The sequence below is a fragment of the Panthera uncia genome, chromosome D4 (genome assembly GCF_023721935.1).
Source record: "Panthera uncia isolate 11264 chromosome D4, Puncia_PCG_1.0, whole genome shotgun sequence".
NCBI classification, from domain to species: domain Eukaryota; kingdom Metazoa; phylum Chordata; class Mammalia; order Carnivora; family Felidae; genus Panthera; species Panthera uncia.
In genome coordinates, this window is record NC_064807.1 from 83,934,143 (window position 1) to 83,961,950 (window position 27,808).

A 27,808-nucleotide genomic window follows, 5' to 3' on the forward strand; every position below is an offset into this window, starting at 1 on the left:
GAAAGATGTCTGACTCATAGCAGGTGTTCAGTAAGTCATCACTGTTGAGTGGATGAAAGGATATGTATGCAGGGAAACAAACTGGAAAACAGGAGACATCACAAACCCCGTGGAGGAGCAATAAGAAACCAATAGGAAATAACTGGGTTCTTCCTTCTTAGGAAGGTCAAATACCATCTGAAGTAGATGATGACGGTGATGGTAAAAACCAAAAGTTTTAAGTATTGAACTGAGTGCTTTACACACATCAATTTGTTTAATCCCTGCAATAACTCTCTGGAGCATGTGTGGTCATTCCCATTTTAAAGATGGGGAAACTTGGGACGCCTGGGTGGCTCAGTCGGTTGTCCGACTTCAGCTCAGGTCATGATCTCACAGCTCGTGAGTTTGAGCCCCACGTCGGTCTCTGTGCTGACGGCTCAGAGCCTGAAGCCTGCTTTGGATTCTGTGTCTCCCTCTCTCTCTGCCCCTAACCCACTCACATTCTGTCTCTGTCTCCCTCAAAAATAAAAATAAACATTAAAAAATTTAAAAAAAAAGATGGGGAAGCTGACACAGATTTAATAACTTGCCCAAGGTCCACAGTAAGTAGAGGATCTGGCTCCAAAACCCATCTGAATGATTGCTGTAGTATGTCAAGGTGATCATTGAAATGAAACAGAGAAAAGCACACCTGGCTTCAGTTTCAGAGCCCAGTCCAGGCTAGAGCTCAAGAGACTATATGTGTAGCAGGAAGATCATTTCGTTGGGGTCCGGAGACCCATTTCTGCTCACTCTGGAGTGACCATTTAGTGGCCTTGTCTACTCCAGATGGCTGTGTTTTGCAGGGAGTATCTCGGTCCCAAAAAGAGGGACCTACACCCTGGTCTTAAATGATCTGTAAGGTTCTTTCCAATATATGAGTTCTTAAACCCCAAAGAAGTAGAATCATGGAAAGTTACTCAGGCCTCAGCCGAGGAGGCCATGAATGTATGTGCATACATTCCCATACACACTTGAATGTGCCTAGAAAAAAGGATCTGTGAGGGTGCCTGCTAAACTTGTTAGTGGGTGTCTCCCCTCAAGGGTGGGGGTAAGGAGAAAAATTTCACTTTGTATTTATACTTCTATTTGAAATTTTCAACAAAAATGTGCTACTTCTGTATTATTAAGAACAACACAAAGGCGGGCGTGGCTCAGTCGGTTAAGCGTCTAACTTCAGCTCAGGTCATGATCTCACCATTTGTGAGTTCAAGCCCCACGTTGGGCTCAGTGCTGACAGTTAAGAGCCTGGAGCCTGCTTCAGATTCTGTGTCTCCCTCTCTCTGCCCCTCCCCCACCCACGCTCTGTCTCTGTCGCTGTCTCTCTCTCAAAAGTAAATAATAATAATAAAAAAAGAATAACATAAGGGCAAAAATTTGTAGATACATTGTAATTTGTCGTTAGATTACCAACAGTTTATGTATAAGTGAGTATTTCTAAGGGGAGATTTTGACAGTACTTGGAAGACTTGTTTTCAAGTATTTGAACCATTGTCTTATGTGTCGTTTCACCTTAAACTCATTCCACTCTGGGAGGTGCGGCTGTTTAGCCAGGAGACCCTTAGGCTCAGAGCGAGACAAAGGGAGGTGGTTGCCATCTTCAGGTATCTGAAGTGCTGGCAGCAAAGAGGAATCGACTTGTCGCCTCAGAGCAGAATTGCCAGCGGCACGTGGAATCGGCCCGGGTGGGGTCCCGGCCCAACAGACAGTGGTGAAGGGTGGGGCCGTCTCCCTGGGGTCGGGCTACTGTGCTGCCACGTAAAAGTCCTGTTGGCTCTTAGGTATTTACTTTGTACCTGCCACCCTACTAAACGTTTGACTGTGATTCCCAGGATTGCTGCAGGCAGATATTCTGTGTCCTTCTTACCAATATGATACCTCGTTTTGTTTTCTTGTCTAAATGAATTTGCAGAACAACGTTAAGTAACGGCAATTTAAAAATATAGTTGTGTGTGTCTGCGTTGTGACATTAAATACCTGTGGGGCCCCTACTTGTGTTCTCGGTTTTAATGCCTCTATTTGTAGATACACAGAGGTCTCAGGGCACCTGGGTGGCTCAGTCAGTTATGCTTTTGACTTCAGGTCATGATCTCACGGTTCATGAGTTCAAGCCCCGCGTTGGGCTCTGTGCTGACAGTTCTGAGCCTGGAACCTGCTTTGGATTCTGTGTCTCCCTCTCCCTCTGCCTCTCTCTCTCTCTCAAAAATAAATAAACATTAAAAAAAAAAAAAAGAAAGAAAGAAACCCCCAGAGGACTCTCTGTCTCCTCAGAAGGGGTAGAAGGAGTCTTGTGTTCAATTTTGTATATACATTTAAGATCTATATTGTAGGGGCACCTGGGTGGCTCAGTCAGTTAGGCGTCCGACTTGGGCTCAGGTCATGATCTCACAGTTTGTGAGTTCGAGCCCTGCATCGGGCTCTGTGCTAACAGCTCGAAGCCTGGAGCCTGCTTCAGATCCTGTGTCTCCTTCTCTCTCTGCCCCTCCCCCACTTGTGTCCTGTCTCTCTGTCTCTCAAAAATAAATAAATGTAAAAAAAAAAAAAAAGATTTCTATTGTATACATTGGCATGTTCTTGCCATTATTCTAAAACATATCACATGTTTGTCAGGGGTCAGAGTAGTTGTAAAGTTTTGGGTGAAGTACCTGTAGAGTTTGCTATCTAGTATTTTCGTGATTATTCTAAAACTGTATTTTGAATATGTACTTCTTTTTTTTTTTAATGTTTATTTATTTAATTTGAGAGAGACAGAGGAGAGAGAGAAGAGGCCAGTGGAGGAGGAGCAGAGAGGGAGAGAGAGAATCCCAAGCAGGCTCCACACTGTCCGTGCAGAGCCTGATGTGGGGCTTGATCTCACAAACTGTGAGATCGTGACCTGAGCCAGATGCTTAACTGACTGAGCAACCCAGGCGCCCCCGTACTTCTTCCTAATAGGTTTTTTTTTTTTTTTAATTTTTTTTTTTTTAACGTTTTTTATTTATTTTTGGGACAGAGAGAGACAGAGCATGAACGGGGGAGGGGCAGAGAGAGAGGGAGACACAGAATCGGAAACAGGCTCCAGGCTCCGAGCCATCAGCCCAGAGCCTGACGCGGGGCTCGAACTCACGGACCGCGAGATCGTGACCTGGCTGAAGTTGGACGCTTAACCGACTGCGCCACCCAGGCGCCCCTCTTCCTAATAGGTTTTTACATTATGTTAACGATCTTTATTAGTGGAAGCTACATGTCATAATTTTTATAAGGAAATAATTCCTTGTCTGTATGAACAACATACTTTATAGTGACACCATAATAGGTGCCTTTTATGGAATGCCAGGCACTTACTGACCATTGTATCTCACTGATCTTTATAACGGGTCATTAGAGTATTATACTTCTAATTTTGCGGGTGAGAAAACTGAAGCCTGAAACATGTTAAACTTGCCCAAGTTCACACAGTCAGCAAATGCCTGAACCTGAAGTTTCCCTGCTCTAACTTTAGAACTTCACGTGGCACTTTCTGTTTTTTAATTGTGAGAGGTGGAGGTCACCTTTGCTTGAAGTAACTAACCTCTATATTCAAGAGGGTGTCTTTTAGAAGAATTGCTACTATTCAGCCAGAATGACTCTGGAAGCTCCCTGTACTTTGGGTTGGTAAAGAGGAGGGCAGCTGTGGCCTGAGTTTAGACTCCCTTAAATCTCTCTGTAGAATATGGTGGCACTTCTTCTGATCTGATGGCACGGGACTTACGGTGCACCTGTCCGGGGCAGAGCATTAGAATATTTGAATCCCCCATAGTTTTAAGGTCTTTGGTAATGCTCACATTTCTCCCCCAAACTTCCAGCCCAGCTAATATTAGTCGTGCTGTTTCAGATATTCTGGTGTTCCATGGCCTTAAGTGTCCTGACACATGTCACTGTGAAAGGCAGTAATGGGTGCCAGGGCTATAAGGGCAGGGCTTCACAAGTGGGGAAAGGGCTTGCAGCTATCCCTAGAGCCAGTGCTTTGGAACCAACTCCAGTTGGTATCTTGGGTGCATGTGATGAAGATGTCCCAGATAATCTTAGATACTTGCTATTTTCCTTGAGTTTGGGAGTCATGCAGGATCTAGAGTATGTGGTTGAGAAGGAACCTATTTGCTTAACCCCTTGTCTATGTGGGAAGCAGAGTCCACCAGGGCTGTGGTCTTCACGATTATAGAGAAGTTGAAGCTGCCCTAGTGTCTTCTGTCCCATCTATATAAACTGGGTGGGTGACGGGGTGGACACGTTGGCTGTTGATGCACAGTTTGGTATGTAGAAACAAGACCTGCTGGTTGGACCAGCCTCAGAAGGTTTTGTTGTTTCTTTCCATACAAAGAGAACTTACAAGAGAGATGAAATGTGATTGCCAGGGATTATTTGTGAGGAAGTAGCCCAAGCTACTTGATTCTTAATGCTAAAATGGGCTCTAATCCTTGTTTCCTTTTTGGTATTGGATTAGAAAAATGTAGGGCAGCATTAGAATCGGCCGTTAACAATACCCAGGACAAATATATCTCCTGAGAATTTTGGAACGGCAGTAACCAAGCAAGAAGGATTGAAGTCCAGATTTTTACCTCCAGCTGAAGTCACTCTTCCAAACTCCAGAGCCACCTCCAGCTACCTGCTCATATCAACCTTCAGATATTTCTTAGCCTTCTCAGTCTTTTTTTTTTAAATAACTTTTTTTTAATGTTTATTTAATTTTGAGAGAGCGCAAGCAGGGGAGGGGCTGAGAGAGGGGGCCAGAGGATCCGAAGCAGGTTCTGCACTGACAGCAGTGAGCCCGATATGGGGCTCGAATTCACAAACCAGGAGATCATGACCTGAGCTGAAGTCAGATGCTCAACCGACTGAGCCACCCAGGTGCCCCTCAATCTTTAATCAAAAAAGGACTCTGGGTTCCCCTGGGTGGCTCAGTCGGTTGAGCATCCGACTTCGGCTCGGGTTATGATCTCACCACTTGTGAGTTTGAGCCCCACATTGGGTTCTGTGCTGACAGCTCAGAGCCTGGAGCCTCCTTGGGATTCTGTGTGTGTCTCTCTCTCTGTCCCTTCCTCGCTTGTGCTCCGTCTCTGCCTCTGCCCCTCCCGTGCTCTTGCTCTGTTTGTGTCTCTCTCAAAAATAAACATTAAAAAAAAAAGAGTACTCTCGGTATTCTCCTACAAATCAGTTCTCCCTTTAAATCTTTTCTCTCAATATCTCCAAATGTCTCACATCAGTCTCTTTGCTTGAGCCCAAAACCCAGGAGTTATGTCTCTCTTCCCCTTCCTCACACCCCCCACAACCGATTCAGCAGCTAGCCCTGTTGATTTTACTTCCAAAATATATATCAAATCCATCCGCTTCTTGCTATGACCCCTGCCACCAATCATGGTTAGCTGATTGCAGAGGCCTCCTAGCTCTGCGCCCTGCTTTCATTCTCATCCCTTCCAGTCTCCCCTCTACAGCATTTCAGATCATAGTTCTGCCTTCAGTGGCTTTCCAGTGCGCTTCGGGTAAAATCATATTCCCTGTCAAGGCCCTATGTGATCTGGCCTCCAACCTCAGCTTATACCGTCTCCACTTCCAAGAAGATGCCAAGTTCTTTTTCCTTTTTCCAGCCCAAGCCTTTGTGCCTGCTCCTTCTTCCCAGCTTTTGAATGGCTGGCATCTTCCTTGTGAGGGTCACTTCCTCAGAGAGTCCTTGCCTGGCCCCCTGGTAAAGGTAGCTGTCCACACCTGTTTTTTTCTCTCATAGTCTTTGTTTATTTAACTCAGAGAGAACTTATGAGAAGCTGAGATTGCCCTCTATTCAACGTCTGCTTCCTCCACCAGGGTGTAAGTGCCATGGGAGCTGCACCGTATCTTCTGTGTATCCTTCCTGGTGCCTGGTCCACTGCAGGGCAAACAGTGGTTACTCAGCTAATGTTATCGAATGTAAGACTGGATCAATGAATGGATATGTTACTATATCATTATTTCTAATGAGTACATTGTATTCCATTATATTAACGTAACCTAATTGACTTAACCACTGCCTTATTATTGGATGTATTCGTTACGAATTTTTCACCACACTGAAATATGGGAAATAATCTAAATGGCCATTGGGGAAATTGTTGACTAAACTAGGGACTATTATGCAGGCATTTAAAATCAGGAAACATTTCTATTAGTATGGGGCAATGAGCTTATTCATGAAAAAAGCATAATACAAAATTATACAGCATGATCTTAACTATGTTGAGGTGCATAGAAAAAGCTAGCAGGAAATAAACTAAAATGCTAATTATGTACTTCAAGTTGGCAAGATTACAGGTGATTTTTCTTTTTCTTGTTTTTTTTATGTGCACAAGTAATACATGATATTTTCTTCTTTATACTTTTTTGTGTTTTCCATGCTTACTGCTGTGTGTGGCTTTTTTTTTCTTTTTTAATTTTTCTTTTTTAAATTTATTTTTTAATTTGCATCCAAGTTAGTTAGCATATAGTGCAACAATGATTTCAGGAGTAGATTCCTTAATGCCCCTTCCCCATTTAGCCCATCCCACCTCCCATAACCTCTCCAGCAACCTTCTGTTTGTTCTCTATATTTAAGAGTCTCTTATGTTTTGTCCCCCTCCCTGTTTTTATTTTTTGCTTCCCTTCCCTTATGTTCATCTGTTTTGTCTCTTAAAGTCCTCATATGAGTGAAGTCATAGGATATTTGTCTTTCTCTGACTAATTTCGCTTAGTGTAATACCCTCTAGTTCCATCCGTGTAGTAGTTGCAAATGGCAAGATTTCATTCTTTTTGATTGCTAATAGTCCTTTGAATATATATATGTATGTGTGTATATATATATATATATATATACACACACACCACATATTCTTTTTTTTTTTAATGTTTATTTATTTTTAAAAAAATTTTTTTTTCAACGTTTTTTATTTATTTTTGGGACAGAGAGAGACAGAGCATGAACGGGGGAGGGGCAGAGAGAGAGGGAGACACAGAATCGGAAACAGGCTCCAGGCTCCGAGCCATCAGCCCAGAGCCTGACGCGGGGCTCGAACTCACGGACCGCGAGATCATGACCTGGCTGAAGTCGGACGCCCAACCGACTGCGCCACCCAGGCGCCCCAAATGTTTATTTATTTTTGAGAGAGACAGAGCATGAGCAGAGAAGGGGCAGAGAGAGAAGAAGACACAGAATCCAAAGCAGGCTCCAGGCTCCGAGCTGTCAGCACAGAGCCCGACACAGGGCTCGATCTCGTGAACCACGAGATCATGACCTGAGCCGAAGTCAGATGCTCAACTGACTGAGCCACCCAGGCGCCCCATATACCACATCTTGTTTATCCATTCATCCGTCAGTGGACATTCGGGCTCTTTCCATACTTTGGCTATTGTTGATAGTGCTGCTATAAACATTGGGGTGCATGTGCCCCTTCGAAACAGCATCCCTGTATCCCTTGGATAAATACTTAGTAGTGCAATTGCTAGGTCGTAGGGTAGTTCTATTTTTAATTTTTTGAGGAGCCTCCATACTGTTTTCCAGAGTGGCTGCACCGGTTTGCATTCCCACCAGCAGTGCAGAAGAGATCCTCTTTCTCCACATCCTCACCAACATTGTCGTTGCCTGAGTTGTTAATGTTTGCCATTCTGACAGGTGTCAGGTGGTATCTCATTGTGGTTTTGATTTGTATTTCCCTGATGATGAGTGATGTTGAGTATTTTTTCATGTGTCAGTTGACCACCTGGATGTCTTCTTTGGAGAAGTGTCTGTTCATGTCTTTTGCCCATTTCTTCACTGGGTTATTTGTTTTTTGGGTGTTGAGTTTGATAAGTTCTTTATAGATTTTGGATACTAACCCTTTATCTGGTATGTCGTTTGCAAATGTCTTCTCCCATTCCGTCAGTTGCCTTTTAGTTTTGCTGATTGTTTCTTTTGCTGTGCAGAAGCTTTTTGTTTTAATGAGGTCCCAATAGTTCATTTTTGTGTGTGGCTTTTTATAATCAAGTAAAAAGTTTTTAAAGATTTTAGGAAACTTTTATGATAAATCAGACTATTGAAGATCATAAAAAGCAGAATTCAGAACCATTGTGCTCTAGAGAATGACCTAAATGTTTGAAACATGCTTGTTGGTGACAACTGCTCACCTTTGAGTCCTTCCAGGCCTGTGTATTACCTGGATTTAGGAAGAATGGCGAAAGTCGTATTTGCTGTGAAGACTCCATGGCTGGGTAGACCTGTGTGTGGTGTGGCATTTATAGGAACTGTGGCTTATCAAAATGGTGATTTTGGTTGGGGGCATCCCACGGATGTACTCCGGGTTAGAAAGTCATCACAGCTGCCTTTCACATCTGTTTTTGGAGCTTGAGGGGAGGCCCATATGGCCTGAGGGATTGTCATAGCCTCTTAACTACTTCATTTAAGGCAGTGGTTCTCAAACCTGAGATCCGGTGGGGAGTCCTTGAGCAAAGCTGTCTTCATAATAAGACTAAGATGTTATTTGCCTTCCCTCTTACTCTCTCGCAAGTATACAGTAGTTTTCCATATGCTGTATGCTCCATAACAGATTGCAGAAGCAGGTAGGAGAACCCAGTTGTTTTTTTAGGAAGCCAGACATTAAAGAGAATTGTGAAAATGTAAAAAAAAAAAAACCCAAAAAAACCCCACCAATATTCTCACTAAAAATTGTTTTATTTTAGACGGTCTAGTTACATTTAATTAAAATGCTATCTCCGTTAACATATAATGGTTTTGTTTGTTTGTTTAAAGTAAGCTCTATACCCAACATGGGGCTTGAACTCATGACCTGGAGATCAGGAGTCAGCATGCTCTACTGACTGAGCCAGCCAGGCACCCCTTTTGTTATTTTATTTTATTATTATTATTTTTTTTACATTTATTTATTTTTGAGAGACAGAGACAGAGCACAAGTCGGGGAGGGGCAGAGAGAGAAGGAGACACAGAATCCAAAGCAGGCTCCAGGCTCCAGGCCGTTAGCACAGAGCCCGACGCAGGGCTCAAATTCACAAACTGTGAGATCACAACATGAGCTGAAGTCGGACGCTTAACCAACTGAGCCACCCAGGCGCCCCATATTTTATTTTATTTTATTTTTTAATGTTTATTTACTTTTGAAAGAGAGACAGAGCATGAGCAGGGGAGGGGCAGAGAGAGAGGGAGACACAGAATTCAAAGCAGGCTCCAGGCTCTGAGCTGTCAGCACAGAGTCCAATGCGAGGCTCGAACTCATGAGCCATGAGATCATGACTTGAATCCCCAAGTTGGATGATTACAAGCCACCCAGGCACCCCACCCCTCTTGTTATTTTAAATGAATTAGTGGATACTTAAAAATTTTCTCAGCTTAATTTCTTTTTTTTTTTTTTTAAGTTTATTTCTTAGAGAGTACAAGCGGGAGAGGGGTGGAGAGAGAGAGAATCCCAAGCAGGCTCCGCATTGTCAGCGCAGAGTCCAGTGTCAGGCTTGAACCCATGAAACTCGAGGTCATGACTTGAGCCATAACTAAGAGTCAGATGCTTAACCAACTAAGCCACCCAGGTGCCCCTCAGTTTAATTTCTAATATGGTAAACATCTATTGATATTTACCTAACAAACACTCTTTGGAGTCCTAAATTTTTAAGAGTGTAAAGTCCTGAAACCAAAAAGTTTGAGAACTGCCAAATTAAAGGAACAGGAAGACAGGTGCCTGACTGGCTCAGTCAGTAGAGCATGTGACTCTTGATCTCAGAGTCGTGAATTCCAGCCCCATGTTGGGCCTTGAGCTTACTTAAGAAAAAAAAAAAAAAAATTAAGAATAAAGGAACAGGAACAGTTTGTGGTAATTTGATTATGGCTCAGTAAGCAGATTGGTTGAATTGCATGACAAAGAAAACAAAGCCTGCTGGGGAGAAATGACCTAGTCTAACATAATAGGCAGTTGTTGAAAGTCCTTGACATTACTTTAAGTTTTCCTCCCTCCTTCCCTGCTTCCTTCCTTACTTTGTTTTTTTCCCTCTCTCCTTTTTTAGAGATCATGCATGATGTGATAAAGAAGGTAAAGAAGAAGGGGGAGTGGAAGGTAAGTAGAGGAAGCACAATTAATGGCCTTGACATTCATGTGAAAATAGAAGAATGGTGAAAGTTTAAGAAAGTGGAGTTGGAGGAAAGGTATATAAGTAGGAAATCAAAGACTTTGCTGTGTCCAGAGAGTACAGAAAAAGGTGATCCACTGTGCCTCGTTATTATGTAGTCCTGGTTAAGAAATCTGGCCATAAGCTTCTCTTAAAGATCACCTGGTGAGACACTTACCAGTGGAGCTCTTTTATTCAAACAAAATCTTAACCCAGCACCCCTTCTATAAAGCAGAAGAAGGTGAAATTATTCTACTTGCTATGGGTGAGAAAGAAGGAAGCCCCTCTGGTGGCCCTGAAGCATCTCCATGGAGCCCAGGCAACTGGTCCAACCATTTATCTGTAACTACAGAAGACCAAAAAAGGAAGCTTGTTTATTCATAGAACAGTGAGAGAAACGCTGGAGGCAAATGCTTAAGCCAGTCAGATTGATTACATCCTCAGTTACCGGAGTGGGTGATTCAAGTGGGGAAGTGTGCTGTGCTCCGTTCTGAAAGTCCCTTGGTTGTCTGAGATTGGGCATTATACTGGCCAGGGGAACATGCAGTTTTACTTGAATTTCCCTGTGTGTCTTTGGAGGATTTATGCCAATCATTCTTGCCCCTAAGTTGTCCCACAGTCAGGAGCCCACACATTTTCAAGTTCACTTGGTCCAGGAATGACAGCGCTGCTTGGTACAGAAGGATTTTGGTCTCCTCTTCAGCCCTGTGAGATTCTGTTTTAGCCAGCACATCTCATCCTTATCACCCAGGGTGGAGGCCATCTGGCAGGAACTCTTTATACATGTCCTCTTTCTCTCTTACCCTTCCCATCAGGAATAGATTTAGGGACTGGTGAACTTTGATCTTGAGAAAGTTGACTCATAAAGTGAAAACTAATTGGTTCTTAGAGCTTTCCGCTCCACATTGTGTCTGGCTCCTGTTACCTCAGTTTGTATCATTAAAGAGGAAGAGAAGTAGCCTTATTTTAGATCCCAGCTTCTTCTTTCAACTGTGGGCTGAATGGAGATGGGAAGTTAGCTGACGAATTGCAGGGATGAAGCTTTTAGACCAAGCCTGGTATGTTCTCGTTCTCCCAGTGTGGACTGAGGTAGAGTATGCTCCCAGACAGCACCCCTGCCAGTACATCCTAATGATGTTGACGACAAAGGCCTCACCTTCCATGCCATTTATGTAGCATGGGTGTTCCTTCTCCTTGTAAAAAAAATAATCTCCAATACAGGTTTCTCTGAGTGTGGGTGCTGTAGATGAGTCAGTCTTTCTTGCTTGCTTTCTTGCTTTTCTATGAGTAGTCATTTTCTTTATCATGGAAAAACCTTAATTTTTTTAAGTTGATACAATTAAGTCAAGTTACCGAGAACAAACTCTAACTCCTAGGTTAGGTCTCGGTGTGGTGTGGGAGATAAAAGCTAGCATGTATCTCAGCAAACTTCTGGCCCATCAGAAATATTTATAACTTAATATTCTGTATTTCTGGGGCGCTTTTTGAAGTCTGACTTCGTAAGCTTATGAGAGAATCGTAGCAGGTCCCATGTAGGCTGTAAGCTGTTCTTTCTGCTTCCAGGTGCTGGTGGTCGATCAGCTGAGCATGAGGATGTTGTCCTCCTGCTGTAAGATGACAGACATCATGACCGAGGGGATAACAAGTGAGTGCAGCTCTCTCTGTCCTTGAGTGACGGTCAGGCCTTCTCCTTGTGGCAAGCTTTCCTCCTCCCCGTTTGTTGTTATCTCACTTGACTTCAGATTCTTCCAATAACATGCGTAGTAAGACTGCAAATTCTTGAGAGAGACCCAAGGCTTTCTTGTTCATCACTAAATTCCCAGCAGCAGATGCAGTACTAGATGATCATTAAATATCCGGTAAAGGATGCCGAAAGGAAGGTTAAATCAAGGGGGAAAAAGGCAGGCCACCAATGGAAACAACGCACAAAAGACCCAAACAGGCACCTAACAGAAGAAATCCAAATGGCCAATAAATACATGAGAAATTGCCCGCCCACATTAGTTGGTTAAAACCAGAATGAGATCTTGCTATGCACTCATCAGATTGGAATATTAAAATTCTGATAATGCCAAGTGACAGATAAGATGTAGAAAAATAGGAACTCCTATATGACGGGGTGTCCACTGATGCAGTTACTTTGAAAAACACAGACAGTGTCTAGTAGAATTGAAGTGTATGTGCTCTGCAAGCCAGATGGTTAGACGTGTGTCCTCGACAACCTCAGGCTTGTGTGCCCAGAATGCACATGCACAGATGTTCACAGAGCATTGTTTTGTTTTTTTTTTTTAATTTTTTTTAACGTTTTTATTATTTTTGAGACAGAGAGAGACAGAGCATGAACGGGGGAGGGTCACAGAGAGAGGGAGACACAGAATCTGAAACAGGCTCCAGGCTCTGAGCTGTCAGCACAGAGCCCGATGCGGGGCTCGAACCCACGGACCATGAGATCATGACCTGAGCCGAAGTCGGACGCTCAACCGACTGAGCCACCCAGGCGCCCCTCACAGAGCATTGTTAACATAGCCCCAGATTGGAAACAACTAAAACACCCGTGAAGAGTAGGATGGTTAAATAAGTTATGGTATAGTCGCATAGCAGAATACTGTATAGCAACGAGAATGAATGAACTCTGACTACTCACAAGCACATGCATAGATCTAGTAAGTAATGTTGAGCGAAAGAAACAATATTTACAGTGTGCTTCAATTTATATAAAGTTCAAAACTAGGCAGAACTAAGCTATGCTGTTTTGAAATGCAGTGTACGTGGTAAAACCATGAAGAGACATGGTCACATCCAAGTCAGGATGGTGCTTCCCTTTGGAAGGAGGGGAGTGAGCACGTAGCAAGTGCATTTCTGTGAGTGCCGGCCAGTTCTGTTTCCTAACTGAGGTGACGCTTATGCAGGCGTTTACTTTTTTTTGTTTTAAGTTGGCTTATTTATGTTGAGAGAGGGAGACAGAGTGCACGGGAGGGGCAGAGAGAGAGGGAGAAAGAGAATTCCAAACAGTTTCAGCACTGTCAGCATGGAGCCCGATTCGGGGCTCGAAGCCACTAACCACGAGATCATGACCTTAGCCGAAATCAAGAGTCCGTTACTTAACCCACGGAGGCACCCAGGTACCTCACCCACAGAGTGGGTTACTTAACCCACGGAGGTGCCTGTAATTATTTGTATGTTTATGTTTTATTCACTCTTTGGAGTGTGTGTTACAGTTTCACAACAAATAGGCTTTAAAAAAATTTTTTTTAATATTTATTTATTTATTTATTTATTTAATGTTTATTTTTGAGACAGAGAAAAGAGTGGGGGAGGGGCAGAGAGAGGGAGACACAGAATCTGAAGCAGGCTCCAGGCTCCGAGCTGTCAGCACAGAGCCCAACGTGGGGCTCAAACTCATGAGCTGCGAGATCATGACCTGAGCGGAAGTCGGACGCCCAACCGACTGAGCCACCCGGGCGCCCCTAATGTTTACTTAGTTTTGAAGGAGAGAGAGAAAGAGACAGAGCGTAAGCAGGGCAGGGGCAGAGAGAGAGGGAGACACAGAATCTGAAGCAGGCTCCAGGCTCTGAGCTGGACAGAGCCCGATGCAGGGCTCGAACCCACGAACTGCGAGATCATGACCTGAGCTAGAGTCGGCGCTTAACTGACTGAGCCACCGAGGCACCCCAAGAGGGATCATGGTTTTAATCTTTGAAACAGCATTGATTGAAAAGCATTCTCTTCCGAGCTATTGTTTCAAACAAGGAAGTTAACTTGTTTTTCCTGTAAAAAAAAAAAAAGTGTTGGATGGAACACACCTGTTTTAATAATACATCTGTTTCAATGCATTTCCTAGTTTTTTTCCTAGGAAAAAAACACAGACTGTTGCTGGTCTTTGTCAAAATTATTACCAAATCACAATTACGGGAGGAAAAACTAAAAGGGTTGAGATTTCGTTAAGCTAAATGAATTTCATTCAAAGGTTTGTCCTTTATTCTAAGATTGTGTTGTTCCTATTGTTTGGTGTTAAAATATTTTCAAATTGTGAAATTATGGTAATAATATATTGTGGACTTTCTTATTGATTAAATGTAAGTGAAATATATACATATGCATACATAATGTAATAATTTGGGGAGGTATAATCACACCTTGTGAGTCCTTCATTTTTAAAACCTTTTTCCAAATCCAGGTAATCTGTCATCAGAAACATAGTCCTATAAATGAGAATACATAGCTTTTAATGTGACTTTTTGTCATTCAGTGATCTAAGACCAGGCATTGCCCCTGTTTTGAGCTTGCAAAGCTATTTTTAAAAAAAAATTTTTAATGTTTATTTATTTTTGAGAGACAGAGACATAGCACAAGAGAGGGAGGGGCAGAGGGAGAGGGAGGCAGAATCCGAAGCAGGCTCTAGGCTCTGAGCTGTCAGCACAGAGCCCGATGCAGGGCTTGAACTCACACAAGATCATGACCTGAGCCAAAGTGAGATGCTTAACTAATTGAGCCACCGAGGCACCCCAAAGTTATTTTCTTCATTGAATTTTTAAAGCTATTTTTTTCTCTACCGAAGCAAAAGTTAAGGGGAGAAAGAGCCAAATGGAGCTAAGGAGCTTCTGATGAACAAGCAGCAGCACCCTGCCCCACTCTCTTCTCCCTCAGGGTCTACTCTTTCTTCTGGTTATTCTTTTGATATTTCTAGACAGAAACCTACACTGTTATCTTCGGATTCATCGATGGTGGATGTTATCTGTTGGCTTCCTGTGGTAGATGAGGGTTCAGCTCTCTCCCTACTGCACACAGACTTTTCCCTACCCTCAAACGTGGGTTCTAAAAAAGGTCCTTACTTGGCAGAATTGAAAAGTTAGCAATCCTACACTGAACCCCCAAAAGGTCTGGGGGTGAAGTATTATGGGCCTATGAAATTCAGAAGTCTACAGCCACTGGTAAAGTCGATGCTTGAAGGATTTTGGTATTTGGACATTATTTGGATGTTCAAATATCTTTGGATGATCACAATATTTGAAAAGTCTTTATAAATGTTACAAGGTATCATCCTACAGTGATGCTTTTATTTGCTTAAACCATCTGCATGGGAAGATAGCACCAAGTGATTGTGCTGTTCTCTCTTCGCTGGAAGACAGTACAGTGAGGTGGCACGTCTTAAGCTTTATCAGGTGGCTGGTAAGATGAGGATTATCCCAGAAGCCCTTCTTTCCAGGTGAAGTAGCTGACATAAATAAAAGAAACAAACCAAATGCCCATGGTTTAACAAAATATAATATTTAACCTTTGAGAAGCACAGTAGTATGTAGACAGCATGTTTAGAATATCTTCATGCGATATACAAAAGAAAATGATGGAAGCTACCCAATTGTTGATAAACTCAACCTGGAAATTCTAAAGGAATTGGGATTATTTAGGACAGATGAGAAAAAAAAAAATGAAGAGGCAGAATGAGGTAGGATTTTCCATTAAAAATTAAAAAAAATTTTTTTTAATGTTTATTTATTTCTGAGAGAGAGCACAAGTCAGGGAAGGGCAGAGAGAGAGGGAGACACAGAATCCAAAGCAGGCTCCAGGTTCTGAGCTACCAGCACAGAGCCTGAAGCAGGGCTTGAACCCACAAACTGTGAGATCATGGCCTGAGCTGAAGTCAGAGGCTTAACCAACTGAACCACCCAGGCACCCCCTAAAAAAATTTTTTAATAAAAAAAAAAATTTAACATTTATTCATTTTTTTAATGAATTTTTTTATGTTTATTTGAGAGAGAGGGAGAGAGAGAATGAGCGGGGGAGGGGCAGAGAGAGAGGGAGACATAGAATCAAGGTGGGCTCCAGGCTCTGAGCTGTTGGCCCAGATCCTGATGCAGGGCTCAAACTCACAAGCAGTGAGATCATGACCTGAACTGAAGTCAGGTCACTTAACCGACTAAGCCATCCAGGCACCCCAAACATTTATTCATTTTTGAGAGACAGAAAGAGACACAGCACGAGCAGGGGAGGGACAGAGAGGGAAGGAGACACAGACTCTGGAGCAGGCTCCAGGCCCTGAGCTGTCAGCACAGAGCCTAATGCAGTGCTCAAACTCACAGATCACGAGATCATGACCTGAGCTGAAGTTGGACGCTTAACCGACTACTGAGCCACCCAGGCGCCCCAAGGATTTTCCATTTTTAATCAAGAGATCAAAGACGTTACTTAAACTGAAATGGGAGATACTTAGTGTGATAAAATTCCAGGTTTTCTAACATCTCGAGCCTTGTGAGACCGTGGAATGTGGTCCCTGCAGGAAAGGGGCAAATGATTCCCACCCCACACCCCATAGCTTTTTACCTGCAGCAGTCTGAAGGTGGCTTGTCTAGACTGTTTCTAGTTTTATGGTCACCACTTATGTTTTCTTACTGACTGTGGGCTGCTGTTTGTTGTCTAGTTGTGGAAGACATCAACAAGCGCAGAGAGCCGCTGCCCAGCCTGGAGGCTGTGTATCTCATCACTCCGTCTGAGAAGGTAAGTCCTGCCCCCAGGAGAGCTTTGGCTAAGGTTGCACGTGCTGGCTTGGTGCAGAGCATCTGACATTTCTAGGTTAAGCGCGCATTTAACACACTGCTCTGATTAAGCGTGCAGTCCACAGACACGGAAGGAGGGGTACAGTGTGCAGTCGGGGTGCATTAAGCTCTCTCAAACACAGCTGCTGTCCAGAAGGCTGGGTCCGGGTCTCTCCAGTTTCCCCCTCACGCACTCCCTCTCCGGGGAGGAGACCCTCTGTGTCTGAGTAGTGACTCACCTCCGCAACTCTGGCATTCTATGATTTTGGGTCTGTTTTGTCAGTATCCAGGTTATGGCAAAATTGACCTGTCTTGTCATTTTAGGGGGGATTGGTTCAAACCGGTGTCCAGACAAGATTCACCTCCTTGCTTTTGTTTGATAGTTGCCTTAGGTCTCTTAATCTGTATAAATTCCTGCCAGTTTTCCATTCCTTTCTTTTCACTTTTGAAAACTGGCTTACAGCTGAGTTTTTGCAGATGCAACTAAATTGCCAGCACTTCATCAATGTGAGTTTCCTGGAAGGTTTTTGACCACTTTCCTCTTTTGTGAATATCTTCTCAGGAACCCAAGTTATAGTGGCTCCAAAGAACTGATGCGGTCTTCTGGAATGAGCTAAGGAGGATTTTGTTCATCTAAACTCTGAAACAGTCCTACTTTTAAGGCTTCAGAATTCTGTTATGGCCAAACATGAATTCTACATTAAAAAAATCCCCTGCTGTTTTGTCCAGGCAGCTTGGATTTAGCCCAGTTCAGATATAGGTCCACATTTGCTGGCAGAATTGGATTCAGTTCCTTCCTTTTCTCCCCCCTCTACAGTCTGTCCACTCTCTCATCAGTGACTTTAAGGACCCACCGACCGCTAAGTACCGGGCTGCTCACGTCTTCTTCACTGACTGTAAGTAGGGCTGGCAGTTCCCACCCCTGTCCTTCCTGGTTAGCGTCTCTGCACAGCAAGGCTGGTCAATAGGGAAGAGATGGTTCTTGCCACGTTTCTCCTGATCTTTTATTTTCTCTTCAGAAGATAAATTGCCTAAGAGATAAAAATAAACACACGCAAATACAAACCTACTCAGTCATGCCGTCCTTCCTGATGAAAAATAGCACCTCTTCTAAGGACTAGAGGGCTGAGTGCTGAGAAGAAATGTCCAATGCTAGCTTTGATGTTTCACTGTATAGACTTCCAGATACCACCGTAAACTGTAGTGTATTTCCATCAGGTTTTCAGCTACAAAGATAGTCCAATCCAGTGGTGATCGTAGCAGACAGAACCTGCGTCATCATCCTGGGGTTCATTTTCTTACTTTGTGGAGGTTTTTTGCACAGGGAGCCTCATGCAGAAGCGTCTTGGTCACTCTTTGTTAATAGCAAAGAGGGGTGGCCGAGCTGGCTAGCTCATGAGTTCAGCAACAACAGTGCGCCCTCCGTTCCTCTCTTTAGGGAAAGTCCCACAGAACTCGCCACTGAGAAAAGGAGGAAGGGTTCTTACGAAGAATAATTGTTTACTATCTGAATTCGGGTGAAAAACAGAGCAGGAACGTGACATTAGTAATAATAAACCAAAAAAGCATTTCTGGGAATCCGAAGCCATATGTTTGGCTCGGAAGAGCCCTTGGCAGTCCTGGTTTCCCCACAGGTGGGTCTCGTGTGCGGCTGAGTTCCTTCAAGGGTCCAGGAGAACTGCCTGTACTGCCTTTCCCGCCGGTTTCAATTTTCTTCCTTGTATTTTTCATTAACATGTCAGATGTGTGGTGTTTGTTCGTATCATAGGCCCTTTTCTTATCCCCTTCTTAATCTCTTATGGGGTTTTTTTTCCTTTCCCTGATATCAGAAAGTAGTTTATTAGCTCTCAAATCTCAATCTTATTGCCATTTGTTTCTCTGTTATATGTGGAGGGCCTTTTAGGTGGCTTTACGTTCCCTTTATACCTTATAGTTAGTGGATATCTTAGGATGGGACGAACGTTCCAGTTGCCTTCTTGAAATCCTAATAAAATAAAAACCCCACCAGACGTGTGCAACTGCTGAAATGAAGCAGCAAGCGGACAGGAAAGCCTGCTGTCTTTTGTCATATTCTTGCAGCTTGTCCAGATGCCCTGTTTAATGAGCTGGTGAAATCACGAGCAGCCAAAGTCATCAAGACTCTGACGGAAATCAACATTGCATTTCTCCCCTATGAGTCCCAGGTGAGGCTGAGTGGGGTGTGCATGGAAAATCTGGATCCTCGCTGCTCAATCAGGAACCCTGGCAAATCCTCAGAGGGGTGTGTGTAGTGAGGAGAGGTGGGGAGGAAGATTGTGTATTCAGAATTGCCGAATGACGTGCATAAGTGGATGCTGATGGAATGGAAGCAGAGTTCCTCAGGGGTCTGCCCGATGCCCTCATCTTACTCTCCGGTTATTTCTGACTTTTTTTTTTTCAGCCCTCACACCTTTCTTTGTATGCATTTCATCCTTGCTCGCAGCGTTCACTCCTGCTGGCTGACTCCTTGAATAAGCAAAAGGTAGCCAGTCCAAAATGAGCAGGGAAGGAGAGCAGGGGAAGGGATCAGACAACACCCATCTGCTGCACAGGAGACTGGTTTTTGCAGAGATAACCTCCGCTCACACTCTGCTGGAGTAGCAGATGGTAGCCTTCGTCATTGGCTGTTAACACTTCAGATGCCAGAGCGCCGCCACAAACCTCTCCCCTTGAGAAGATTGTTAAGCTAGAAAAGGTGAAGCTGATTGTGAGAGAGTATACAGAATTTTTATGTTAGTTTTGCAAGATTGGTCAACGTGTCTTCTCCTGGCAAACAAGAAGCAAAAATGACAGGACTCCTAGGCGTTTTGCAAACGGTGAAAGATGACTGGCGTATTGCGTCTTTATAGATCAGCTTCTAGACACCGGAGAGGGACCTACTCTTAAGTAAGGAGGGATGGAAAACATTCAGTGTGAACTTTTTTTTTTTTTAAGTTTATTTATTTTGATGGGCGGCGGGGACTGGGTCAGAGAGAGGAAGAGGGAATCCCACGCAGGCTCTGTGCTGTCAGTGCAGAGCCGGACACGGGGACTCAGACTCACCAGCTGTGAGAGCCGAGATCAAGAATTGGTCTCTGAACCGACTGAGCCACCCAGGCGCCCCAGTATAGCATGAACGTTTAAAGACAGTGTCTTTCCCTTAGCGCTTGACATAAAGCCTGTTCCTAGCTTGAAGGCAGGAATTTTTTTTCTCTGTGTGAGCCCACCTGGATTGGGCTCACACAGAGAGTGTATTCAACCAATATTACATTTCATGTATTTTTAAAAAGTGATAAATTTGTTTTTAACCTCAGGTTTTGTAGAAGATCAGGGTAGTTTATATAAGTGAGACTTTGAGAAAACACTGATAGCTGATGAGCTAGGTAATTTAAGAGGAGATGTTAAACTTCTAGAATAAGAAGAAAAATACAACATATTTATTATAAGGATAGGAAATTATTAAATCCATAAAAATCTTTATTTGCCCACAGTCACAGATAATTTCCAGCTTGTCCCTTACTTTATAAAAACTTACAATGGCCTATGAGGGCTTACACTACCCTCCTCTCCTGTTCTTCTGGCCTCATGGTTCATCAGACAGTCTGGGGACATGCCTGCCGCAGAGCCTTGGCATTAGCCGTTCCTTCCATGTGAAAGCCCCCTACTGGTCCTCACCTCCTTTAAGCCCTTGCTCCTACCTCACCTTTTCAAGGAGGCCTGGTGTCCTCCCTGTCCAGTCCCCCAGGACTTCTTCCCCTGCTGAGTTGTGTTCTCACACACTTACCAGTTTCTCACATATCATGTAATTTACTTGTCATTATGTTTATTGTTTATTGTGTGCTTTCTCCTGTAAGATTGCAAACTCCTCGAGGACAGTCATGTTTTGGTCACCGATAGTTCCCAAGTGTTTAGCACAGTGCCTGGTCTGCAGCAGACACCCAGCACATATTTGTAGAATAAATGAAAACATGTTCTACAGACTCACTACCACAGTTGGAGAAAACTCCCGAGAGCTCACCATTTTGCATGCTAACATGATATATATATATATGTGTGTGTGTATATATATATATATATATTTTTTTTTTTTTCCCTTATTTCTTTTCCTTTTCAGGTGTATTCCTTGGACTCTGCTGACTCTTTCCAGAGCTTCTATAGTCCCCACAAGGCTCAGATGAAGAACCCAATACTGGAGCGCCTGGCAGAGCAGATTGCGACACTGTGTGCCACCCTGAAGGAGTACCCGGCTGTGCGGTATCGGGGGTAAGGCAGCGGGCCAGTCTGCCTTCAGTGGCCTCTCGTGTGTCCACTGGGCGAGGAGCTTCCTTTTGCCTTGAGATTCCTCTGGCAGTTGTCCTAAGAGGGTTAAGATTTGAGTGTTCTTGCATTTATAATTCTTCCAACGTTTTTGATATTCTCTAAATTTTATTGTGAAATATAGTGCATACAGAAAAGGTCATGAAATATATGTATTCAGTTACTTAATAGCTAAATTTGAACCCCTGTGTAACCACAACCCAGGTTTTCTGTGGGGTTTTTTTTGTTTTTGTTTTTTTTTAGCTCTTTCCAACCTTTAAAAACAAACACTATCTTTGCAGAAGGTGTCCCAGAGTAAGATAAAATACAAGGACAGTTCTCCAAAGGACATATTCCCCAGATTCTATAAAGTCATTCACGTATCACTTACCTGCTGTGTACTTATCCTGAAGACACAGTCCCTGTCCTTAGGAGCCCTGATCTGGAAGGGTAGGTAGCATGCTTACCAACACGTGTGTGTGTAAGCTGTGCACACCCAAACTGCGGCCCTGCAAGACCAGTGCTTGAGGGCAGTATAAGCTGAGGGCTAGGGCATCCCAAGTGGGGAAAGCCCTTCGAGCTGAGAGACCAGAGGTGACATTTAGGCTAGATCTTGAAGGGCAGGTTCAGATTCCAATAGACCAATGAGGAGTACAGGGCATTTTGTGTAGACAGTTGGCTCTTGCCATTGGGATACGCAAATGTTTGTGGAGTTGGGAAAACAAAGGATGAGTTTGAGGAGGGTTGGCAGTCTGGCACAGTGTCTGTGTAGGGCAGTGGGGCAAGATGAAGCCGCTCCTAGAGGCCCCGGATGCCACGTTTGGGATTGTGTCGGTCAATGGTTCTCCCTGGGAACCTTTGGGGGATTTGCACAGGGGAGCGAGTACAGTGCTGTGGGAGTGAGAGCAGCAGTCAGGCAAGGAGACCCAGAAGGGGTGGCCACTGTAGGAGGAGCGGGGGGCCTGAACAGGCAGTGCTGAGGATCAGCATGGCCCCCTGTCCTGCCTGCCTCCTTGTCTGCTGGAATGTGCAGCCATGGAAGAAGAATACCTCCCTCTATTCTTGATGTTTCCTGACAAAAGCCTGTGGAAGTTCAGAAATGGGGGGCTAGGCCATAGCTTCTGACAGGGTAAGGGGAGCTTGGAGTTCATTTGGGAGGAATGGGGCGGGGAACAGAGCTGCTTTAGCGCTGCGCCTGGCCAGGTGGCAGCAGCCACACTCTGTACAATCGGGAGGGGCCCCAGGAAGTGCTGTCAGGCCTGGCCAAGGGGAAAGGCCCACAGGGTCTCACTTGTACCTTTCTGGCTTCGCCAGCAGAGGCGCCTGGTGGCTCTGTCAGTTAAGCACCAGACTCTTGATTTCAGCTTAGGTCATGATCTCACAGTTCGTGAGTTCGACCCCCCTTGTCGGGCTCTGTGCTGACAGTGCAGAGCCTGCTTGGGATTCTCTCTCTCCCTCTCTCTCTGCCCCTCCCTTGCTGTGTTCTCTCTCTCTTAAAATAAATAAACTTAAAAAAATATGTATCCCCTGCAACAAAACAAAACAAGATCAAAGGAAATTTGAATTGTGGGAAGTGAGAGAATCAGGTGGGTCAGGCTCGGACAGGCTGATCACGGGAAAATGGTGGATGGCCGGTACCCTCTGTTGAAAGGTGGTCATTTTTCTGAAGCCAGTTGGAAAGATTACTTCTGTTTTCATCTAGATAGTTGTTGTGTTTTTTTTAGGTTTATTTATTTTGAGAGTGAGCAAGTGAGTAGGGAAGGAGCAGAGAGAGAGGGAGAGAGAATTCCAAGGAGGCTCCACTCTGTCAGCACGAAGCCCAGCGTGAGCTGAAATCAAGAGTCTGACGCTTAGGGGTGCCTGGGTGGCTCAGTTGGTTAAGCGGTGGACTTCAGCTCAGGTCATGATCTCATGGTTTGTGAGTTCGACCCCGCATCAGGTTCTGTGCTGACAGATCAGAGATTGGAGCCTGCTTCAGATTCTGTGTCTCCCTCTCTCTCTCTGTCCCTTCCCTGCTCTCACTCTGTCTCTCTCTGTCTCAAAAATAAATAAAGATAAAAAAAAAAAAGAGTCTGACTCTTAACCAACTGAGCCACCTGGACACCCCTAGTTGTTGTTGTTGTTGTTGTTGTTGTTGTTGTTGTTGTTGTTGTTTTTAAGGAATTAGAAAATCATTTGTGTTCCAGGCACTGAGCAAATCTTTTTATTTTATTTGTCATTTGAAATTATATACGTAATACGTGACTATATTCTCAGTGTAGAAGAACAATTCAGGTGAAGCTCGTCTCCCTTGACCCTCCTTGCACTGTTTGGCCTTCCTCCCTGAGGCAGTCAGTGCCAGCAGTTGGGTGCACGGGCAGTTCACCCTATGTCACTCCTCCTTTGTCAGGGAATACAAGGACAATGCTTTGCTGGCTCAGCTAATCCAGGACAAGCTCGACGCCTACAAAGCTGATGACCCAACAATGGGCGAGGTAAGTCTGGACTTGGTCCACGTGGTTCTCTCGCCGATTGACCATAGTGTTTGTATGGCATTCCTGGGGACAGCTTGGTTCTGTTGCTCACAGAAAGTGCCTGGTGCCACTGTTCCTGCACATTGGCCTCCAGGGAGATGCTCAGGCCCTTGGGCAGGATGATAGAGATTTTGCTCAGCGTAGCCGCGGTGACCAACCTTTCTGTTTGCTGGGACTTTCCAGTGTTAGCACTGAAGGTCCTGTGTCCTGGGAACCCCTCAGTAGTACAGCACCCAAACCGGAAAATCAACACCGGTACCATCTCCAGCCCTTAATCCCACTTCACTAGTTTGTACATGTGCTCGCACGTGTGTTCAGTTCTGTGCAATTATATCACGTGTGTAGATTCATAGAACCACCACAGCAATCCAGACAGAGCTGTTCCATCGCTGCAAATCCCAGGTCCTGGGAACCCCCTTGGTCCCAGGCCGACCGGATGGTGGGTCACCCTATTTGTAGCCGAACCCAGATGGTAGTCTCTTTCATAAGCTCACCTTGGAGCCCAGCCACAGTTTTGGACCTGCTTGAAAGGATGCTCGTTATGAGATAGACACATTGGATTTTTGCATGGTGGGACTGGTGTTCTCGTCAAGCAGCAAATGGACTAGTCAGTGCTATTTTAGTAGGTTTTATCTCAGAGTTCACTTCCTGGGGCTGCTTTTACAGGGGGGACAGCCACGCCAGCGGGAGAGGCTGGAGTTGTATGGGTGGCTTGTGAAAGTCTTCCCCTGTGTCCGTCCTTCCAGGGCCCAGACAAGGCGCGCTCCCAGCTCCTGATCCTGGACCGCGGCTTTGACCCCAGCTCCCCCGTGCTTCACGAATTGACCTTTCAGGCTATGAGTTACGACCTGCTGCCCATTGAAAATGACGTATACAAGTAAGTGTACACACCCATTGTGGCTTTGCAGACAAACCAAACACACCTCTTTCATCCTAGGGAATGCGGGTATGTTGATCCAGTCTTGCTAATAAGCCTGCAAGCTTTTCTGTGGGTTCCCCAAGTCCACTTGGCATTAGCAGCCAGGAACTGGTGCCCCTTGTGGGGGAACAAGAGCTTTAGAACTTTAGTTCACGGCTCACATCACCTCAGCTCAGAGCCTGCTTGGAGGTGTTCATATGTTGGTGTGCGCGTGTGTGTGTGCGTGCGCGTGTGTGTCTATGTCTGTGCATGCAAACGGATGCACATCTTGTTCAGGGTTCAGACTTCTTAATTATAGATCGTGAAATATGATGATGATAAAATATGTCACCAGAAGTTTCTTACTGACCTTTATTTGTAGAAGAGCTGTTTTCTTCATTATAATAAACATTTTTCTTGGTAATAGTCATCCGAAACTTAATTTCTAAAAACGAGTATTTGTTTTTTTGGAAACAGACTGTATTATTTTCATGTCTTTTATTTTATCCTTTATTTTATAACATATTTTAATCATAAAGGTAGTGGTTTCAAAATGAAGGTTCTAAAAATATGACTGATTCTCAGTTTTCTTCCCCGTTGGTGCCTGTAATTCTTGCTTTCCTTTAGAGGTTCGTGATTTCACACGTAAAAATAGGCTGAGGACCTGTTGCAGGCAGCTGATTTTAAAACTGAAAATTTAAGTACCGCACATTTGCGGATGGTATCCCAGTCCTTCCCAGGGAGGAGTAAACGTGATCTTTGCTTTTCCCTTACGAGTCGTTCTGAACCCACCTTTAACCTGACTTGAGCACGTACTAGCTAACCCTGAAGATTTTAAAACAGCTTCAAGTCCATTGCCTTTGATTAGAACTCTCGGTCTCTGCCTTCCCGAGAGACTGCACCGTGTCAGTGCTGATGCAGCAGACCTGATACGGACCGTGCCCCATCGGATGGTCGGGGGCCTGTGGTAAAATCCTCCGTGCGACATCTGTCTGCTGAGGACTATAAGCTCTTATCTGTTACAAATCAGAGGGAATTGGATACATTTTGGGGGGACATATCCTCTCTAGGTACGAGACTAGCGGCATTGGAGAGGCCCGGGTGAAGGAAGTGCTCCTGGACGAGGATGATGACCTCTGGATAGCGCTGCGCCACAAGCACATCGCGGAGGTGTCCCAGTAAGATCCCTTTGCTCCATCCCTCCCCAGGGACCTCAGCCAGACCTCAGCCACCCCTGCCGCCCCAGCTCCAGGGCTCACTCCGTAGTACAGGGTGAAACCTTTCCCCAGATGGCAGTTGCTGATGTGCACGTTCTGGGCACTTGCACAGAGCTGGTCAGTGGATGAATTTGCCAACATGCTAACCAGTGATGATGACTCCCTTCTGATCTCAGCTCGAGTGACGCCAACTTCACTGAGTGAGAAAATCCATTCTGTGTTCAGGTTGCTCTTAGGATTTTTAGAAAACATCTGTAGCTCTCAGGAAATGCTGTATCAACACTGAACATTTAAAGCCGATTCCTTCCATTGAAACGCCCAGATTCTACTACATCAATTTGATTTTCTTTTATATAGCCAGCGTGTAATCTTCTTCCCCTTTTGTCTTATGTAAAATTTCTAAGCAAGAGCTGGTGTGCACATATTGAATCTGTACCTTGCTCTCAAAATGTTTGTAACACCTGAATGTTGTTGTTGTTGTTGTTGTTAATGAGAGAGAGAGAGAAAGAGAGAGAGAGACTATCTCAAGCAGAGTCCACGCTCAGCTCAGAGCCGGACACAATCCCACAACCCTGGGATCGTGACCTGAGCCAAAATCAAGAGTTAGTTGTTCAACCTACTGAGCTACCCAGGCGCCCCATAACAACAGACTATTTTATAAGACCTTTATGCTATCGAGAACAATTCTACTTTTGCAAAAAGATATTTTCTGGCTGTTACATTGAGTTGGTGATAGTCTTAGGAAATTCACAAGGAAGCAAGAAAATAAGACAGCCTTGGATAGTTCAGTTCAGAAAAGTAGTCCCCAAACTTTTTGGATCACTCAACCTTAGGAAAATGTTGATTCACATTTCCAATATGTGAGTTTATTTATGAATTTACTAGTTTATTCTAATATATATATATTTTACAGTATATACAAAAACACAAATTTGAAAAGGATGGAGTAAAATAAACATAAATAGAAGTACTAATAATTCCTTCTCTTGAATCATCCTGTACACCTCCTCTGGAGACCCTGGTTGAGAATATTGGTTAGGAGGGGCACCTGGGTTGCTCAGTGGCCTAAGCATCCGACTCTTGCTTTTGGCTCAGGTCATCATCTTATGTTCATGATATTGAGCCCTGCATCAGGTTCCGTGCTCACAGCATGGAGCCTGCTTGGGAGTCTCTGTCTCCCTCTCTCTCTGCCTCTTGCTCTTTCTCTCTCTCTCTCAAATAAACATTAAAAAAATAGAATATTAGGAAAACAATGTATCCCTCTCTCTCCTCTTCAAAAATCACTGTAAGTACATACCTTAGTGGCAGGAAAAGTCACCATGTATTCCTAAAGGAAGAATCTTGCACCACTAGTATAGGACTTGGTGTTGCTGTGAAACTTAGTTGCCTCCTTCTGTCTTCCAGGGAAGTCACTCGTTCTCTGAAAGACTTTTCTTCCAGCAAGAGAATGAATACCGGAGAGAAGGTAAATGCATCCTAGAGCTCCAGTGCCCTTTAGGCTAATCCCGGTCTTCCCTCTGGGAGCCGGCAGTCAGGGCGCTTCCTTGGCACAAGATTAGTGAGCCAGGGGGTCATTGTCCCTGCTTCATCTAATACTGTTTTGTCTTGTTTTTGTATTCAGGATTGACATCAGGTGCCCCTGTCTTTTGATGTTTATAGAGCTCTTCATTTTGTTACTCTGAGGATTGATATTTATGGTTTTAGAGCATGCATCAGCTTAAGCCAGAAGAACCATGAAACCTTTTTTAGCTTGTGGTGGAATTAGAACTCAACTTGCCTGGTCCTTTCCTTATCCTGACTGTTCATCGGAGGTAGCTTAGCCATCTTAGTCAAGGGAAATGCACCTCTGATTGTGTCACTCCCTTGCTTAAAACCATCTGGTGACTTTCTGTTCCCAGCAAAATCCAGCCCCACCCGTAGACACACCTTATAGCATTGGGCTGTCAGGCCCCCTAGACTCTCAGGTCTGCCCCCCACTCCCTGGCACCCACGGCCTTGCTCCATCAATGCCTGAGTTCCTTGCCTGGGGCTTGCCTCGTCAAGTCCTGGTACTTTGGCTCAGGCATCGTTTTCTCAGGGAAATCCTCCCTGCTCCTCCCTGGACTAATGAGGTACCCCTCCACTGTGCACCCACACTCCTGATTCCCTCGAAGAACACTAATCCTCTCAGTCGGAATGACTCCTCTGCTAGATGGTAGCTCCACAAAGACAAGAATTTCTTGTTTG

At 44.4% G+C, this 27,808-nt stretch overlaps 1 protein-coding gene across 3 annotated transcripts in view; it reads left to right on the forward strand.

The window, feature by feature from the left end:
• The window catches only part of STXBP1 (syntaxin binding protein 1), a 74,912-nt gene that overhangs the window by 26,552 nt on the left and 20,552 nt on the right, over positions 1-27,808 (forward strand). For all 3 annotated transcript variants that reach the window (XM_049629083.1, XM_049629064.1, XM_049629073.1), the window contains exons 2-11: positions 10,027-10,076; positions 11,692-11,773; positions 16,547-16,623; positions 17,479-17,557; positions 18,741-18,844; positions 20,773-20,921; positions 23,344-23,428; positions 24,214-24,344; positions 25,436-25,543; positions 26,987-27,047. In XM_049629083.1, the coding sequence (XP_049485040.1) occupies positions 10,027-10,076; positions 11,692-11,773; positions 16,547-16,623; positions 17,479-17,557; positions 18,741-18,844; positions 20,773-20,921; positions 23,344-23,428; positions 24,214-24,344; positions 25,436-25,543; positions 26,987-27,047 (926 nt within the window). The remainder of the gene's footprint in view (positions 1-10,026; positions 10,077-11,691; positions 11,774-16,546; positions 16,624-17,478; positions 17,558-18,740; positions 18,845-20,772; positions 20,922-23,343; positions 23,429-24,213; positions 24,345-25,435; positions 25,544-26,986; positions 27,048-27,808) is intronic.